This window comes from Leptopilina heterotoma, unplaced genomic scaffold, assembly GCF_015476425.1.
Source record: "Leptopilina heterotoma isolate Lh14 unplaced genomic scaffold, ASM1547642v1 Lhet_128, whole genome shotgun sequence".
NCBI lineage: Eukaryota > Metazoa > Arthropoda > Insecta > Hymenoptera > Figitidae > Leptopilina > Leptopilina heterotoma.
The window spans coordinates 997416-1015562 of NW_025110846.1; the positions used below are offsets into that span (position 1 = coordinate 997416).

The 18147-nt window shown below is 23.5% G+C and overlaps 1 protein-coding gene and 1 long non-coding RNA gene across 2 annotated transcripts in view; one reads left to right on the top strand and one right to left on the bottom strand.

Moving 5' to 3' along the window:
- LOC122512787 (low-density lipoprotein receptor-related protein 2) overlaps window positions 1-18147 on the top strand; it is a 118788-nt gene continuing 100641 nt past the window's right edge. Inside the window, exon 1 of the mRNA XM_043628854.1 lies at window positions 1-778. Within this exon, the coding sequence (XP_043484789.1) occupies window positions 607-778 (172 nt within the window). The 5' untranslated portion in view covers window positions 1-606. The remainder of the gene's footprint in view (window positions 779-18147) is intronic.
- On the bottom strand, window positions 13255-17148 carry LOC122512790. The gene is made up of 3 exons (XR_006302664.1): window positions 16820-17148; window positions 15333-15458; window positions 13255-14005 (listed from the first exon to the last, which is right to left on the bottom strand). It is a non-coding gene; the product is annotated as an uncharacterized LOC122512790 (long non-coding RNA).

The following is an 18147-nucleotide window of genomic DNA, read 5'->3' on the forward strand; positions in this document are numbered from 1 at the left end:
GATTTAAAACGTTTTTGAAGGATACCTTGTAAATCTAAGAGAGAGAGAGAGAGAAGAAGAAGATTGTCAAGAGAGTTAGTTCTCTTAAAGATAAACAGCCCAAGAATGATTCACCTGTAAGCTAAATAGTGCTTCCAGAGTCCCATGGACCAGGAGACGGTGTGTATTATATAGTGTGTTTGTGATTGGTCCTCGCACACCGGTCCTGCCAACGTGAGACCTCTCGCCGGTGTGCCGCCATGTTGCACCGCGCAATTCTTCGACTAGTCGCCTGCTGACCGCGACCGGGCTAACGTCAGCCTTATGGAAACATGAACTGAGCTCGGAATGATTTCTCGTCTTGTTCTTCTAGTTTTTTTTTAATTCCCCCCCCCCCTGAAAAAAAGAGTTGCCCCCCCATTTTATTCATTGAGGATTTTAAAGAAGAATTTTTGCCTCCTCCAAAAAAAGGTCGCGTCGGTGGTTTTGTAGTTTTATAATTCGCGTCAGTTTTTTTTTCTTTTTTAATTTTGAGGTTTTTGTTGATTTGTTTAAAAATCGGTTTGATTTTGAAAAGTGATTCTTGGTGCGTGGCAGTGTGTGAGAAGAACACCACGGGGGTGTGCGATGGCGCTGGCTGCGGAATCGCGGCGGCCCTGCACCGTCGCTTCCGGTGGTGATCGTGTAATCGGAAGTAGCGGAGGCTCCTACTTCCGAAGAATCAGGACACCTTGTCTTTTCGCTCTCGGAATCTTTCTTCTTTCCCATGTGGCAGTTATCAGTGCTATTAAAGAAATCGGTATGTCTATTCGTATTTTCTTTTTTTCTTCTTTTTCTCTTCTTTTTCGTTTTGAATCACTTTTTTGTGTCCGATTTTCCCCCGAGGATTTTTTCCCTGAAGCTTTTTTCAAAATTTAAATTTTCCAAAACAATTAGAAAATCAATCATTCAGCGAAATTAATTTGACAATTTCCGTCAAAAAAGAAATGAAGTTCAAGGGGAAATATTTAAATATTTGCAAAATCGTATGGAAGTAGTTTGACAAAATTGCGGCCTTTTATCTCAAATCATCAGGAGAAATTATAGATTCACGAACCACATATATTCTTGTTCTCCTCTAAAGATCGACCATTCACCTTTTACGTTTATGTTGCACGAATCACTGCTCATGAAACGATAATATTCGTCGTAAATTTTTTTTTGTATTCATAAAAACGTGACCTAAAATTTCATATACAGTCGAGGAATTTTTTTTTTTCATTGAAATCATCCGTTTCGAAGAAAATAACGTAATTTTCTATTTTTCAAAGTTGTTCGAAATTTTGGAACTCATCAAAAAGAATATTTTGCATCTAGTTTCTCATCGTTTTCTAATTTTTTTCCCTTTTTCGATTTTAATTTCTTCTTATTAATTTTTTTCTTTCTAACGTCCGTTTTGAACGTTCAAATGAAGGAAATTTATTTATTTCTTCTTGAAATTAAAATTTAATTTCTTTTTCGATTTTAAATTCTTCTTTTCTTAATTTTTTTTCTGAAACAAACGTCTCTAAAATTCTGAACGTTCGAATGAGGGATTTCTTCTCCTAATTAAAATACAATCGCATTCGTATTCCGAATCAAAAATACTAAACGTTTAATTTTGTGTTTGCTTTTTGTAAAAATATTTCCTTTATTTGAACGTTCAGAACTTATGGATCATGACAATGATCCATAAATTCTCGAACGTTCAAATAAAGGAAATATTTTTTTTCTACATCTTCTCACTTTTTTTTATGATAAAGAAAAAAATTTCTGGAAACAAATGTTTGTGTCTACAGTGAAAGTTGGGAAAATTATTTAAATGATTGACGGGGAATAATTATTATATTTAGCTTCTGACAATGAGAAATAGTGCGTTTACTATTTTTGTATCAGAGGTAACTTTAACGATACAATCGTGAAATGTTGGATGAGGAATAATTTGACCCAGGATTGTTGACCTACACTCCTTGTGAAATCTTGCAATAGATTTCACACTATTCGACACGCTTCTGATGGATAAGTAAGGCGACTATAGGAATAGTGTTTTTTTTTCTTTTTTTTTTTTTTGCGAAAAGAACTTATATATCTGTGTCCACTACCGGGATGTCACTTTCTCGATCGAGATTCAAGATGCAGTTAAAACCTGCAAAAGCATTAGAGAGCTACCGTGTATATATTTTATTGTACATAGAAAACCTGAAAAATAGTTAACGGAATACTTTTGAAAACGGTAATTTTATTTTCTTTATATATTTATCAGAGGAATTGTGAGGAAAGGTCTTCTCCTTTTTTTTGTCTATTCGAATTAGAGAGTTTCAAGAAGAACAAAAAAAAATAATAAGGGAACTAAATAAATTAACTGAATTAATTAGTGTTTGTTACATTTAATTCAGAGAAATGATTTCTTTTCACAATTTGTTCTTTTTCGTGCAACCGAATTTTTTGGTAGTTCTGCTTTTTGTTTTGTATCTTCAAACTTTTAGAAAAGTTTCAAGTTCGTTTCAAAAAGTTTTTGGATGTTTGTGTCTTTGAAAATTAATTTTAGTTAGCGTTCAGTTAATTTTAGTGGAGGTACTGAAAAGTACAGCAGGGAAAGTTGTTGTTTTTTCGGAACAGATCTTCAGTTGGCATTTAGTTAATTTTTTTAGAAGCAAATACTTGAAGGAATAATTACTTTTGTTTCGTTTTCTTTCTATACGTCATCATAAATTCTCACAATTTGTATGAGAATAGCTTTTTATAGAACTTTATTCGTGAAAATTGATTTCCGTTATCAAGGGGACGAGGAGTTAATGATTTTTTAACAAATGTTATTAAAGAGTGTTAAAGGCAATTCCTAAATGAATCTAAATGTCAGAGTCACCAAGAGACCTAGCCACCACAGGCTAAAGGTTAATTTAGTTTGTTACATTTTTGGGTCATGGTTGTCTCTCAATAAGTAACATTGATTAATCAATATAGATTTTCGTCTGTCATATGTGAAAGAAATTATCATATCAATTTGTAGAGTTCTTCTTTTTTCTTTCAATTTTTACCTGAAAATAATTTATTTTCAATTTGTTACTAAATTTATTTTTAATTCACTACTAAATTTGTTTTCAATTTATTTAATTTATTACCAAATTTACCAATATTGTTAAGTTTACGTTCATACAAATTTGATTAAAAATTTAATTTCATGGTAAAAATGAAAAATTTTCATTCTTGTCAGTTTAGCAAAAAATTCTTCCTTCTTTTTCTTTGATTTCAAGAATCTGATTGTTAGGAGATAGGGATAAATCAAGATGAATATTTAAAATATTTTGAATTTTTTCAAATGAAATAATATCACGTGTTTGGACTTGAATACGAGATTTTATTTAAATTTTTCACTAGTCATATCAATTTGTTGCTGTCGTTCATAGATAACAAATATGAGATAACATTTTCCTTTCGGATAATATTTATGAATATTATTTCTTTTACCTTCATTCCAATAGTAAAACGACTATAAATATTCATATACAGATTTTTCGAATTTTTAAAAACGTTTTTAAAATTTCAAACGTGAGCATAAAGTTTTTGTTACGATTTTGACAAGTGTATCAGTGCATTATATAGTTTTACGATTGAAGATGATTCACAAGTTTTGAACGTTCAAATGAAAGAAATAATTTTCATTAAAAATATATTTCCATTAAGGAATTTTTCATTTAATGTAATTTAATTCATTTTTTATTAAAAATATTTTTATAAATTACTGATTATAATCAGAAAAAAAATAAAAACCTTAATTTAATATTTAGAAACATTATAATTAATTTTTTTTGATAAAAGTGACACAAAATTATTTGAACGATTAAATTTTGAGGAAATTCTTGGAAGTAAGAAATTGATAATTGATAGATAATTATAATCGTCGAATTACTTTAATGACTAGATTAATACTCTTATCAAATATTAATTTACTAATTGACCAATTAACTTACTACTTCTTAAATTAATTAAATTATCGATTATTATTATTATAATTATAGTTATTATATTATTAGTACCTATTATTATTATTTATTATTTTATTATTATTATTATTATTATTATTATTATTATTATTGTTTATTATTATTATTATTACTTTTATTATTATTATTATTTTTTTTTTTTTTATAATGATTTAATAACGAGAAACGTCACTGACAGTGAAAAAAATTGATTTGATTCAAATAACTGATTACTTGCCTATTCTCAAATAAATATTTACTCGAAATAAATAATTTTTATTTTAATCAATGAAATGGTATTATTTGCTTCAAGCACTGAAATTATTGGTTTAAATAACAATTTATTTCAAACACAATTTGATTTAAATAAAAATTATTCTATTCAAGTAAATATTTATTTGATAATAGACCAGTAATAGGTTATTTTTGAATGAAATAAATTTTATTTTCCAGTGTAAAAATTAAAATTGTATTAAATTTCTTAGATATTTTATTTTATTTGAATGAAATAAATTTTATTTTCGAGTGTAAAAATTAAAATTCAATTAAATTTCTTAGATATTTTTAAATTTGTACATAGCGAGTGTTAAGTATTGGAAATTGATTGTTAAAATTCTAGAAAAAATATTTGAGATTTGGCTTAAATTTAATCAACGATGAAGCTCAATTTTACTGACCTGCTCCCGACTCATACTTATTACACAATTTACAGAGGTTGCAATTCAATTTTAAGTCAATTAGCAATCTAGCTTAATTACTTAGGTTATTGAAACGTATACATTTTTAAGAATTGTGTATGTATTCGATAAAGCAGCGTCATTAATTTTTCGAGTCCTCATTTTTTCCTATTGTGCAATATTTGAGTAATTCAAAGGATTTTATAATTTATTTATTGAACAAATATTTTGCTATATAGATATTTTTTTTACTTGTTCTACATATTTTCATTGAGTAATTTTTTTGTATTTTATAGTTTTAGTTTCTTTCCAGTATTTTATATTTTTTTCGTATTTAAGGTTTAGTTTTCTCTATTTAAGGTTTAGTATTTTTTGTGCTTAAAATTTAGTTTTTTGTTTTAGGTTTAATTTTTTTTTGTACTTAAAATTTAGTTTTTTTATTTTAGGTTTAATATTTTTTTGTACTTAAAATTTAGTTTCTTTGTACTTAAAATTTAGTTTCTTTGTACTTAAAATTTATTTTTTTGTACTTAAAATTCAATTTTTTTTGTACTTAAAATTTAGTTCTTTTCGTATTTTAGAATTAGTTTTTTTTTATTCAACAGTAAAATTCGTTTAAGTACATTGCCAATGTTTTTCTTACTACGTCGGGAAAAAAAAAAATCGAAGCCTGTTTGGCAAATTGAGGAAAGTTGAAGTTAGAAGTGTTTGTAGGTTCAAAGAATAAGGTTTATTATGCTCTCTTGTTTCACTTATCTTAAAAGTTTAAAACGATTATTACTCCTGCCAGCAATCACTCAGTGGGACCAATTAGTTTGGTATTGCTATATATACAATTCGCTTTTCTCCTTCAAAGTTTCTCCTCTATACCGGCTTCCTGGTTTTGATAAAGCAAAATCAGTTTCGCTCAATAATAACTTTTTCAGATAGTAAAATTATTTTTAAATACCAATCTTTCCACCACGATAGTTTATTTTGTATTTGTTGTCTAATATACTTACATCATTCGCAATCATACACATTTGTCTACTCATTTTCTCATTTTTTTCCGTACAGAAAAATATTTCTTTTCGTTACCTTTCTTTATAGTGGAAAACGATTTTTTTTTTTTTTTTTTTTTTTTTTTGAAAAACCAAAAAGAGAAATTAATTTTTTCACAAAATTCGAATTTTCGGCTTGATTTTAGGAACAAGGAAAAAATTCTAAATATATACCTAAAGGAATTTGTTTTTTCAATTCTTGGAAAAATTTCCATCAAGTTTCTTTAGGTAAAAAAAAATAACACCGGGACTTACGAAACGAACAATTAATTAAATATACATATATACTCTTTCATTATCACTGCGGCGAGTGGTACGCAAGTTCCGATGAAATCATTTGTGAATATTCTGAAGGAAACTCGCGATTATTTTATGTCTATAGTGGAGGAGACGAATCGATTAATAAATCTGTTTCCGATTACTTTAAAGTCCTGTTTAATCTTTGATGAAGCTTATTAAAATTTCAAGGTCGACGACTTACGGATTCTATTAAACCGTTGCACGCATACATATATATAGGCGCAAAATCAACAGGTTAAATGATTTCCAACACTGGAAAAATTGCAACGAAAATTATTACCAACATCAATTATAAACGATTTATTTCAAATGAAATTTATTAATTGATTGTTAATTTCACGTACGTAACATTCGCTTATATTACTTTTGATTGGACTACAATCTCTTTTTGATTGAAGACCTTATTAAGTTTCCATAATTATTACTAACTGGAATTACAATAATAATAATTACAATAGTAATAATAATTATTATTAATTTTTTGTTAATTAATTTAAATTTTTTATTTTTATTAATTATTGCTTATTAATTATCATTTATTATTATTTCTATTATTTCCTATTTATTTTTGTTACTATGATTACTATTTTTATTATTCTTTTTTTATATTTGTTATTAATGTTTATTTATATCATAAAATTATTTTTTTTTTATTTTATTTGTATAATTTAACATTTATTTTCATTTATTTCCTATTTTATTATTATTTTCCATTATTTTCTCTCTAAATCTGAATCAGTTTATTTTCACTTTTGTTCTTTTCCTTTCAAATCGGTTTGAAATTTACTAGAAAATTTTTAAAAAATTTAATAATTTATAATTTTGAAATTAGTTAAATTTTGTAATATATATATTATATTATATTTTATTATTATTATTATATTTAATTAATTGTTAAAAATAATGGATTTGTAGAAGAATTTTAGTTAAAAACACTTTTAAAAAATTGAATTTTAGAGAAGTTACAAATGATTGCAAGAATTTAATTATTTTCAAAAATTTTCCTCAATTCAACGATTTTCAATATCTATTTTAATAAAAGTTTCCAAAATAATTTAGTGAATTAAAAAAAAAAATTTTAATAAAATTCTATGCAAACATTTAATTATTTTCATATAAAAATAATAAAAATTTTACAGGAATTCAATTATTTTCATAAATAATAATAAACCTTCATCGCAGAGTTTTAATTATTTTTAATACGATTTTAATCGAATTTTTAAAAAAAATGTTATTAAAATTCGTTGAAGAAAATTCAATTTAATTATTTAAAAATTTATTGATGAAATTCTTTAATATGAGAATTCAATTTTAAGAAACATTCAATTATTGAATAAATTATTTATTTTTCTGTTTAAATAATTGAAATATGAATAAAAATTGCTTTAAAAATGAATTTTAGTTAAAATTCTAGAAAATAATCGAATTTTAAAAAGGTTACAAATTAAAATCTTTGAAAATTTGAATTTTTCTTACTCTTTCTCTTAATTCTGTAAAGAATTAATTTTTTTGAAAAAGTTTAATTGAATTTTTTTAAAAATTATTTCAAGTTTTTATTTTCTAAATATTTAATTGAAGAATTTCTGAATAATCGGAATTTTGTAAAATTGAATTGTATACAAATGAATTTGAAATTATTCTCAAGGAACTTTTGCAAAAATTATTAAAAATAATTGATAATTGAATTCTTACAAAGAATTTTAATAATATTTTTGAAAATAATTACATATTTCGAAAAATTTACTTAAAAATTGCATTAAAAATAATTGAAATCATGTGAAGAATTTTATTATTTATGAAAATAATTGAATTCTTGCAACGAATTTTATTCCATTTTTTTTAAATAATTAAATTCTTTTGAAAAACTTTATTAAAATAGTAAATTTTGAAAATGTTTTGAATTTTAGCGAAGAATTTCATTATTTGAGAAATATAATTGAATTCTTGCAAAAAATTTTTGAAAAAAATTACAACTTTCGAGGAATTTATTTCAAATTCTATTAAAAATAATTAAAATCCTATGAAAAATTGTATTATTTATTGAAAATAATTGAATTCTTACAACGAATTTTATTTATTACATTTTTTTAAATAATTGAATTCATGTGAAAAATTGTATTTCTTGTAAAAATAATTGATTTTTTTCAAGTATTTTATTAGAATTTTGAAAAATTAACTCTTGAAGAATTTTAATTGCAAATTTTGAAAAGAATTGAATTCTCAAACATTTTAATGAATAATTTTCAAGTTCAAATTAGAAAATGAAAATTAATGAGAATTAGAATCAAATATTTTTCGAATTATAAAATTAAAAAGATTTTGAATAATTAAAATTTTGTAAAATTTAACTCAAAATAATTGCTTTTTTTTTGCAAGTATTTTTATTAAAATTTTTGAAAATAAACTCTTGAAGAATTTGAATTGCAAATTTTGAAAAGAATTGAATTCTCAAGCATTTCAATGAAAAATTTTCAAGTTTAAATTAAGAAATGAAAATTAATGAAAATTATAATAAAATATTTTTCAAAATATATAATTATAAAAAGATTTTGAATAATTGAAATTTTGTAAAATTCTAACTCAAAATAATTGATTTCATTCAAGTATTTTATTAGGATTTTTTGAAAATCAACTTTTGAAGAACTTTAATTGCAAATTTTGAAAAAAATTGAATTTTCAAACATTTTAATAAAAAATTTTTTTTATTTAAATCTTTCTAAATAATTTCATTTCTTTTTTGAAAATTTAAATTATTATAAGTTGTTGAATTTGAAATTTTTTGAAAATCTTAATTCCTACGGAATAATAATATTGATTAAATATCTTTTTAATAAAAAATTTATTGATATTTTCAAATAATCTGACAATTAAAAAAATTCGTAAATTAGTAAATTTTTTTTTGAAATTATTTCAAGTTTTTATTTTCTAATATATAATTGAAGAATTGTAATTGTAAATTACAATAATTGTAAATTGTAATTGCGTAAAATTGAATTGTAAACAAATGGATTTGAAAATTGTGAAAGAACTTTTTCAAAAATTTGTTAAAAATAATCAGTAAATTTTAATTGATTCAAAAGCAAGAAGTCGTGAATGATTTAAGTAGATTTTACCAAAACTCAAATTTAGAAAGGGAATAGTAATAATTCTTCTGATTAAATAAAAGATTTGTTTAAAAGTAAAGAAAAAGAATGAAGAAATTATTCTGGAAAAATAATAATTAATTCGAGATAATAAATAAAAAAGAAAAAGTATAAAAATAAGAGGAGCTTTTTTAAATATTATTTTTGCCTTTCATGAAAATCAAGTGAGATTTTCTATCACCTGTGCAATTCGAAATGAATAATGAATATTTACATCCGAAGGTGAATAATAGTAATAGTACTAAGTGAGATGAATAATTCCTCTCGGTTATTAATAAATCCGCGCAGTGAAAGTTCTTGTTTAGATGTATACCAATTAGAATTGGACGCGCTAATTCAAGAGGATATTTTTTTTCTTCTGTTGTTGTTGATGGACGAGAGCATTTACCGTTCCCGAACCACCTGTTTTATGATCGGTATCTTTCTGTTTCCCCTGGTCTACTTTTCTTCTTCTTCTTCTTCTTCTTCTTCTTCATCATCATTATCTTTATCTTCTTTTTTCTTTTTTCTCTCCCTTTTTGTTTTGGGTGCTCTCTTTTTTGAATTTTTTTTTTTTTCATTATATGAAGTTAGGAAAGAGAGAAAGAGATAAATGTTTTATTCACTCAATATGAGAGAATTTTCTTCTATTCAAAACTGCAGATGAGACTGGACCAAAGGGCTCCCAAAAAGATTGTAATCGCTTTACACACGAATGCTACACTTGATCCTGAAACCGGTTCCACGAGGATTCTCAAATCGAGCACACGCACGTATTAGGCTCTCCTTCTCGGTGCGGTTGGGTGTGAATTGAGAATGTGTGAGTGAAACGCACGGGAAATACGTGGTTGAAAAATAAGTAGACCCGCGACTCATTGTTCAACGTGAGTCGAATCCCTAATTTCATTTTTTCTCTTTTTTTCTTCTTCTTCTTCTTCTTCTTGACAAACGAAAAAGTATTCTCTTACGGAACTTGTATATTTCTTTGGCTTAGAGAGGAGGGATTTTATTCTTTTTTTCTCTTCGGAATTTAAATAATCATTTTTTTTTTTTTTGAGAACTGGAGAACATTTTTTACACAATTGCCTGTTGGAAAATTTTTCTAAATCCAATTTTGAAGAAAATATCAAAACAAAAACCGTTGTCTTGAAAATTTCTAAACTAATTTCTAACTAAAATGAATAATTTTCTTTTGAATAGAAAATTTTGACAAATTTACAGTAAATTAATGGAATTTAATTTTTCTTTCGATGTAAATTAATCTCTACACGAAGTGTAAATTTTGCTACGTTCAAAGTAAATTTTACTACGTTCAAAGAATATATTTGTAAAAAATTAGTAAAATTTACTTCGAACGCAGCAAAATTTACTCCGAAAGTAGTAAAAATTACCAAAAATTCGCAGAAGTTTCTGACAGTTTAGGTTTTACTAATTTTTAAAATATACAATTAAAAAAAAAAAGATTTTGAATATTTAAAATTTTGTAAAACTTGACTCAAAATAATTGATTTTTTTCAAGTATTTTATTCGAATTTTTGAAAATCAACTCTTAAAGAATTTTAATTGTAAATTTTGAAAAGATTTGAATTCTCAAAAATTTTAATAAAAAATTTTCAAATTTAAATTGAAAAATGAAAATTAATGAAAATTATATAAAAATTTTTTTCGAAATATATAGAATTAAAAAGATTTTTAATACTTGAAATTTTGTAAAATTTAACTCAAAATAATTGATTTTTTTCAAGTATTTTATATTAATAATTTTTGAAAATCAACTCTTGAAGAATTTCAATTGCAAATTTTGAAAAGAATTGAATTCTCAAAAATTTTCATGAAAAATTTTCAAGTTTAAATTAAAAAGTGAAAATTAATGAAAATTATAATACCTAAAATATTTTTCGAAAAATAGAATTAAAAAAATTTCGAATAATTGAAATTTTGTAAAACTTAACTCAAAATAATTGATTTTTTTCAAGTATTTTATAGTCATTTTTGAAAATCAACTCTTGAAGAATTTTAATTGCAAACTTTGAAAAAAATTATATTTTCTCAAAAATTGTAATAAAAAATTTTCAAGTTTAAATTAAAAAATTAATATTAATGCAAATTATAATAAAATATTTTTCGAAATGTAGAATTTAAAAGATTTTGATTAATTGAAATTTTGTAAAATGTAACTCAAAATAATTGATTTTATTCAAGTATTTTTTTTTTAGAATTTTTTGAAAATCAACTTATTTGAAGAATTTTAATTGCTTTTGAAAAGAATTGAATTCTCAAACATTTTATTGAAAAAGTTTCAAGTTTTATTTAAAAAATGAAAATTAATGTAAATTACAATCCAACATTTTTCGAAAAAAGTGGCTTTTTTCATTCTTTTTTAAATTCAATTATTTTCAATTCAATTCTTTTCGAAAAATTAAAGTTTAATTTTTAAAAACCAAAGTTTTAGAATTGTTTTAACATAATTTTTTTAAGAAAAACATTATTTTAAAATATTTAAAAAAAAAAATGATTTAGAGATGAAGTTTAGTTGAAACGTATAAAATAATTGAATTTTAAATGTGTTTTAGTTGTAATTTTTAGAAATTCTTAACAAAATTTTAATTATTTTCTTAAATTTTTCCTCAATTCAATGATTTTCAATATTTATTATTTTAATAAAATTTTCCCAAATAATTCAGTAATTTTTAAAAAACAAAGTCTTAGAATTGTTTTATAACACTGTTTAACATTGTTTTTAGAAATTATTAAATTTCAAAAATTTTTTAATTGAATTTTTTCTAATTTTATTTTTCTTGGAAAAACAAATAAGTATTATTTAAATATTTATTTAATAAAATAATTCAAGTTTTCTGCACTAAAAATGCAATTTAAATTATTAATAATTTAAATTGTATTTTTAGTGCAGAAAACTTGAATAATATTTTCGTGAGAATTCTTACAAAAAAAGCAGTTTTTAATTTATAAAAATTGTATTAGAAAATATTTTTTTTAGCAAAAGTTGCCTCATTTTTTTTGTTTTCAACTATACTTTTAAAAAAATAAAGGAGGGAACAGGAGAAATTACTCGGTAAAAGTATAATGACTGACATAATAAATAAAAAGCATCAGGATGTTTACTATAACTGGGAATTGAAATTATCTGGGGGAAACTGTGCTGAGCGGGGAATTTTATTAAAAGTTTTAAAGCTGATCTTCCCATTTCATTTTAACTCTTTTTGTTGACTAGTTCTTTATTTCCTTCCAGAGGAAAAACCGAGAATTAACTGTAGGATTTTATTGTCGAATAGGGAATTACATTTACAATGTTTAAACCCACTTTCATTATTTTGTTAATAAAAGAATTTTTCCTTCTTTACGAGAATAATTTTTTTTTTTTTTTTTTTTGCTGAAATAATTGTTTTTTGCATTCTCAAAAATTGAATTTCAAGACATTCACATAATTATTTCTATAGTACAAATTTTTCCTTTTTTTGTTTTTTTTTCTATTTCTTTTTTCTTCTTTTTTTATTTCTTTTTCTTGTTTAATTTCTTTTTATTGTTTTCCTTTTTCTTTTTTCCGTTTCTTTTTCTTTTTCCGGTTATTTTTCCTTTTCCCATTATTTTTGCTTTTTCTGTTTCTTTTTTTCTTTTGCTCTTTCTCTTTTTTTCGTGAAAAACAATATTTTTTCATTTCTTTTTCTTGTTTTTCTTTTTTTTATTTTCTTTCTTTTCGTTTCTTTTTTCTTTTTATGTATCTATTTTTCTTTTGCTCTTTCTCTTTTTTTCGTGAAAAACAATATTTTTTCATTTGTTTTTCTTGTTGTCTTTCTTTTTATTGTTTTCCTTTTTCTTTTTTTCCGTTTCTTTTTCTGTTTCTATTTTTTTGCTCTTTCTCTTTTTTTCATGAAAAAATGATATTTTTCCATTTCTTTTTATTGCTGTCCTTTTTCTTATTTTCTTTCTTTCCGTTTCTTTTTTCTTTTAATGTTTCTATTTTTCTTTCGCTCTTTATCTCCTTATTTTTCTTGAAAAAAAACAATAATTAGGAAAATTTGTACTTCATATTAATATTCTTTAATGTTCTACTGTCCCGAATGAAAATTTAAATGTTTAATAACTTCTTAACGAGCATTAAATTTATTTTTAATTTCAATTCTCTTTTCCTTAATGAGATACTTTCATGAATTGTTTCGAAAATGACAATTAGAAAGTAGGGATTTGTTTTTTGTTTTTATTTATTTTTTTTTTGTTTGGGTTATAAGAGAAGTAAATACACTATAAAGAGAATCCTTAAAATATTCGATTACTACTGTCATTATATTTTTATTTTTCAAGAAAAAGTATAATTTAGATAATTTTTACAAAAGTTAAGTGCTTCCAGTTCCGTTGGCTGTTGAAGAAACTTTTCTTGTTCATTGGCGTAGAAATAATTGACTTGTTCAACGACTAATTATATATGAGTACATATTGTCATGTGAAGAAAATAAGTGTAACTTGTCCGAACAAATTTTAACTGATTTTATTTTCAATAAACTTTTTTCTTTTTCAAGTTACCACCAAAAAAAATTTACCACTATTTAAAAATTTTTAAATTTCAAAAATATTTAACAATTCAAGAAAGTAAAAATTTCTTGCTGAGATTTATATTTTCAAAATTTACATTTCGATTCTTTTGCCAACAATATTCCTGTTTCGATATCTAAAATTCAATCTTAAAAATAGTATTTCAAGCAATAAAAAATGAATTTTAAAAATGTAATAACACTTCCGCTATTCGTTTTCATCGCAATAAAATTAGATGAATTAAGAAGATGTAACTCCCGCGGGTGTATCAAAACGTTTATATCATGAATAGTAAAGTTCTCAACACTCCATTAAATTCTTAATTGCTGCATTAAAACCTAAAATGAGAATCGTGACTTAAGAAATAATAACTAATTATAAAGTGTATGTACTACCTCATGATAAAGAAATCGTGCGTGACTTTTTAATTCTCGAATCTGCTTCTATATGAAGATTTATAATTTTTATCACTAATTTTCTCATAATATAAAAAATTCATTTTTTCGATCAAGAAATTTGATTTTACTGTATAAATTTTCTTAACGAGTTTCAAACAATTTTTTTTCATTTTAAAATACACGGATTTGTAAACATTCATAATCAATTTACATACATGTGTGTAAATAAATATTTGTTCATCTTTGTATATTCTGTTAATTTCGAAAATTCAATTTTCATATTTAGTTTATGTTTATATTTCCTTAATTATGTCAATATTACTCTTCATTACTCTTTATTACTGTTCATTACATTCATTTTTATACTATTTTGTTGATATTTATGTTGATATTTATTTTTTAATATTTAGAAAGTATCATTTAATGTTTATTTTCAATTTAATTTTTATTTATAAAAAAAAATCTTTTTTCTAAAAGCAAAACTCCAATGAGCGGGAATTTATTATGTTTTAATTTAGTTATGTTAATTGTAAGTGAAAAAAAAAATTATGATCATGAAAATAAATTGTTCGACTATAAAAGATGCACGTGAAAGTACTTTCAAATTATAAATGTTTTAGAAGATTATTAAAATGAGTAGAAAATTATTTTCTAATTAAATATATATAGGGGAAATTATTTTTTTATTATGCAGGAGATAAGTAAAATATTTATTAGAGTCAAAATATGTTGATAATTATTTTTTATATTAAAGAAACAATAGTGAAAAAAATTTCTTTGATTATAAACGTTTGCTTGTTTATAAAATTAAAGTTTAAATTTAAATTAAAATTAATTAAAATAAAACAGAAAAAAATCGTTTATTCGAATGTTTATAAATAATTTTAGTGCGAAATGAAATAGTCGAGAAAATTTGAAAGGAGTTCCGCTTGTACAGTATGGAAAATAATAATAATAATAATAATAATAACAGTCGAAACTTGTGAATAAGTCAATTATTGATTAAGAATTAGTCACTGCAAACACGTGTTAAGTCACATTGAATTAGAATAGAACTTTGAATATATGTCTTTTATAGAAATGTAGGATAATTATTATGAAGTCAGTTTGTAAAGGAAAATAATATGTAATTGAAATCTTTTACTCTAAAGGGCGTATCATTAATGCATTTCTTGTGCAAGAACAACGCCCTTTTCATACCCAACTCTTCAATATTATTATACCACGCATTCACAATTTATCAACTCAATAGTCAGATTTAACTTACACTTATTATATCCTCCACCAGACCTTTTTGTATTTTATTTATTTATCCGGTATTGATTTTGGATCACCAAAAATTAATCCTCTTCATCGTATTTTTGTTATTTTCTTTTGTCTCAGGCACAAAATTCTGTAGTAAATATTAAGTAAAAATTTACAATTACTTTTTATGGATATTATTAATATTGATATACAATTAAATTTTTCTTTTTTTTAAACTCTCCACCTGCGAACGCCAATGTCACCGCCAGATGGCAATTCGGTTGCTAAAATCAGATTCCTCGCCACCTGGTGTCGGCCTTGGCGTTCTCAAGTGGAGAAATTAAACCACCATTTTATTAGGAACATTTTTATGACACTTTTAATACTATTTTTTATTTTTACATTCAGTCCGAGGCCTGTATATTAGAAAAACAATTTAATTCAATTAGAAAATTTTTTTTCTTTTGAATTTTATTTTTAAAAAAAGACGATAAAGAAAATATTTTTTAACCAATTAAAAGTTACATATTCCAAAAAGTTCGAACGTCCAATGAAATGTTTTGAATTAAATTTGAACGAAATGTTTTTGTTAAAATATTTTGTTAAATTACTCACTGAAATAAAATTGAAAACCATTAATTAAAAATTTTGAAACTTTAAAAAATTATTTTCCAATACGTGACTCAATATTATTTATAATAAAATGAATAAAATTTAAATTTGAAATTTAACCATTTCAACCAAAGACATTATAGAATAACATAATTCGATTCAATTAAAAAAAATGTTTTTTCTTATAAATCGTATTTAGAAAAAAAAGAAAAAGAGGAGACGATAAAAAGAAAATATTTCCTTCATTGTTTCGCTTTATCTCGCATTTAATCTGAGTTATATACTTTTCCAAGCTTTAAACTCTTTGATGCTCACCGACCCTTTAAGGATTTATATTTTCCTGCTCTGTACCTATGGTATTAACTTTTATGCGCCAAAATTAAATATTATTCTTGTAATTTAGAAGTTGAATTAAATTCTTCTCTCTTTTTTTTTTTTGCAGAAAAAAGGAAAAATTTTTATTTCTTTTTTCGTACTTTTCTGCGGAGAGAAAAAAAAATAGTTTCTTTCATACTGTTTTCTTTTTTTCTTCATTTCTCTTATAGTCTATAAAAAGTAGAAACTTTTATGGTACATCGGAGGTCTATTGTGCAGTATACAAACATATCTTTTTTAAGTGTATATAATCCTTGTATCACAGTCAAGTGTTTTAATTTTGACGCTTTTGTTGTTTTGAAAAAAAGTTTAATAAAGAGAGGGAAAAAAATCGCGGTTTTTTTATTGATTTTCTATTGTTATTTTTTTAATGACTTGTTACTGTTATAGTAATAGTAATTTATAGTAAATTTAATAAATTTTTAAATACTAAACATGACAAAAATCGTAAGTCAATTCTATACTTTTAATAAAAACAGTTTCATTCGCGGTGTTATGAGATTTAAAAAAAGTATTTCACACCTTTCACAAAAAATTTCCATTTCTTCTCTTCTCGCATTAATTTTATAATACGAGAGTGATGCATATTATCAATAAATAAAAGTTTGCAACATTTACGTGCGCGTAAGATTCGCGAGAATAGTTTTACGGATCGTGCAACTCTCGCGAAAGCATTTATCGTTCACGTGGTGTGTTCGCTTATAATGTTCTCCTGCCATCCGGAGAATGTTGATAATATGTTCAAGGTTGACATGTTTATTGTCTTCCTTTTTTTTTAACACCCGAGAGTAAAGAAAGGAAGCCATTAATTTTACAGATTGGAAAATTACCTTATCAGAAAAAGAAGACCGCGCGCGAATTTTTTTTTCCGAACTATTGACTTGAATTTTTTTCACATAATTATAATTTGCTTATATTTTTTGTGTTTTCTTTTACTTTTCGGAGAAAAATAGTATTTAATTTTCATTTTGGGGTTATTTCTTTGGGAGGGGGGGGGGGGATTTTAATTTCGAATAATTTTTGTTATAATTATAATTTCGTCTATCCTTCTGGATAAGAATTTTTTATAACAATAGTTGTAGTTCATTATATTAAAATAATAGTCATTATAATAATTAAACTATAATACGAATTATTATTATATTTTAAAATGTGTTTTCCCTCGTTACTTTCTTGTGGCACAGAAACCTAATTACACTTCTCACTTGAGTAAATTATAATCCTATAATATATACCACATGCTACGTAAAGTATTATTTTGATTTATTTAAATTTTCTATGTGCGTAAAATTAATTATTTCGATCTTTTTTTTTGTCTCTCACTAGATAATTATTTTATTACTTATATATAAATCATAAATAATATAATATTAATATTACAATACTATTATTGTTAATTAATGTAATAATAAATAAATAATAATAACATTAATCTTAATAATAAATAGATATAATAATAATAAAATTTATAATATAATAATAACAATAATAATAATAATCTCAAAATTTTAATTATAATTAACACTACAAAGTGATAAAGTCAAAATTATGATAATAATAATAAAAATAATATAATTAATTTTGTTAATTTTTAATTTTTATTATTTTTTTTAATTATGTTTATTTATTTATTCCGGTTAATAAATTTTTTATATTATTAAAAAGCAATACGAATTTATATATAGTAAATAATATTTTTTTTTCTCAAACATCTTCATCGAATTCGGACATGTTTGATTTTGGCGTTTAATTTTTATTTCGATTAACTGTTTAATGAACATGATTGAAAATTCAATGAGCGAAACGAAAAGGGAGGAGTGTATTTACTATACATTACGTATATATCCGTG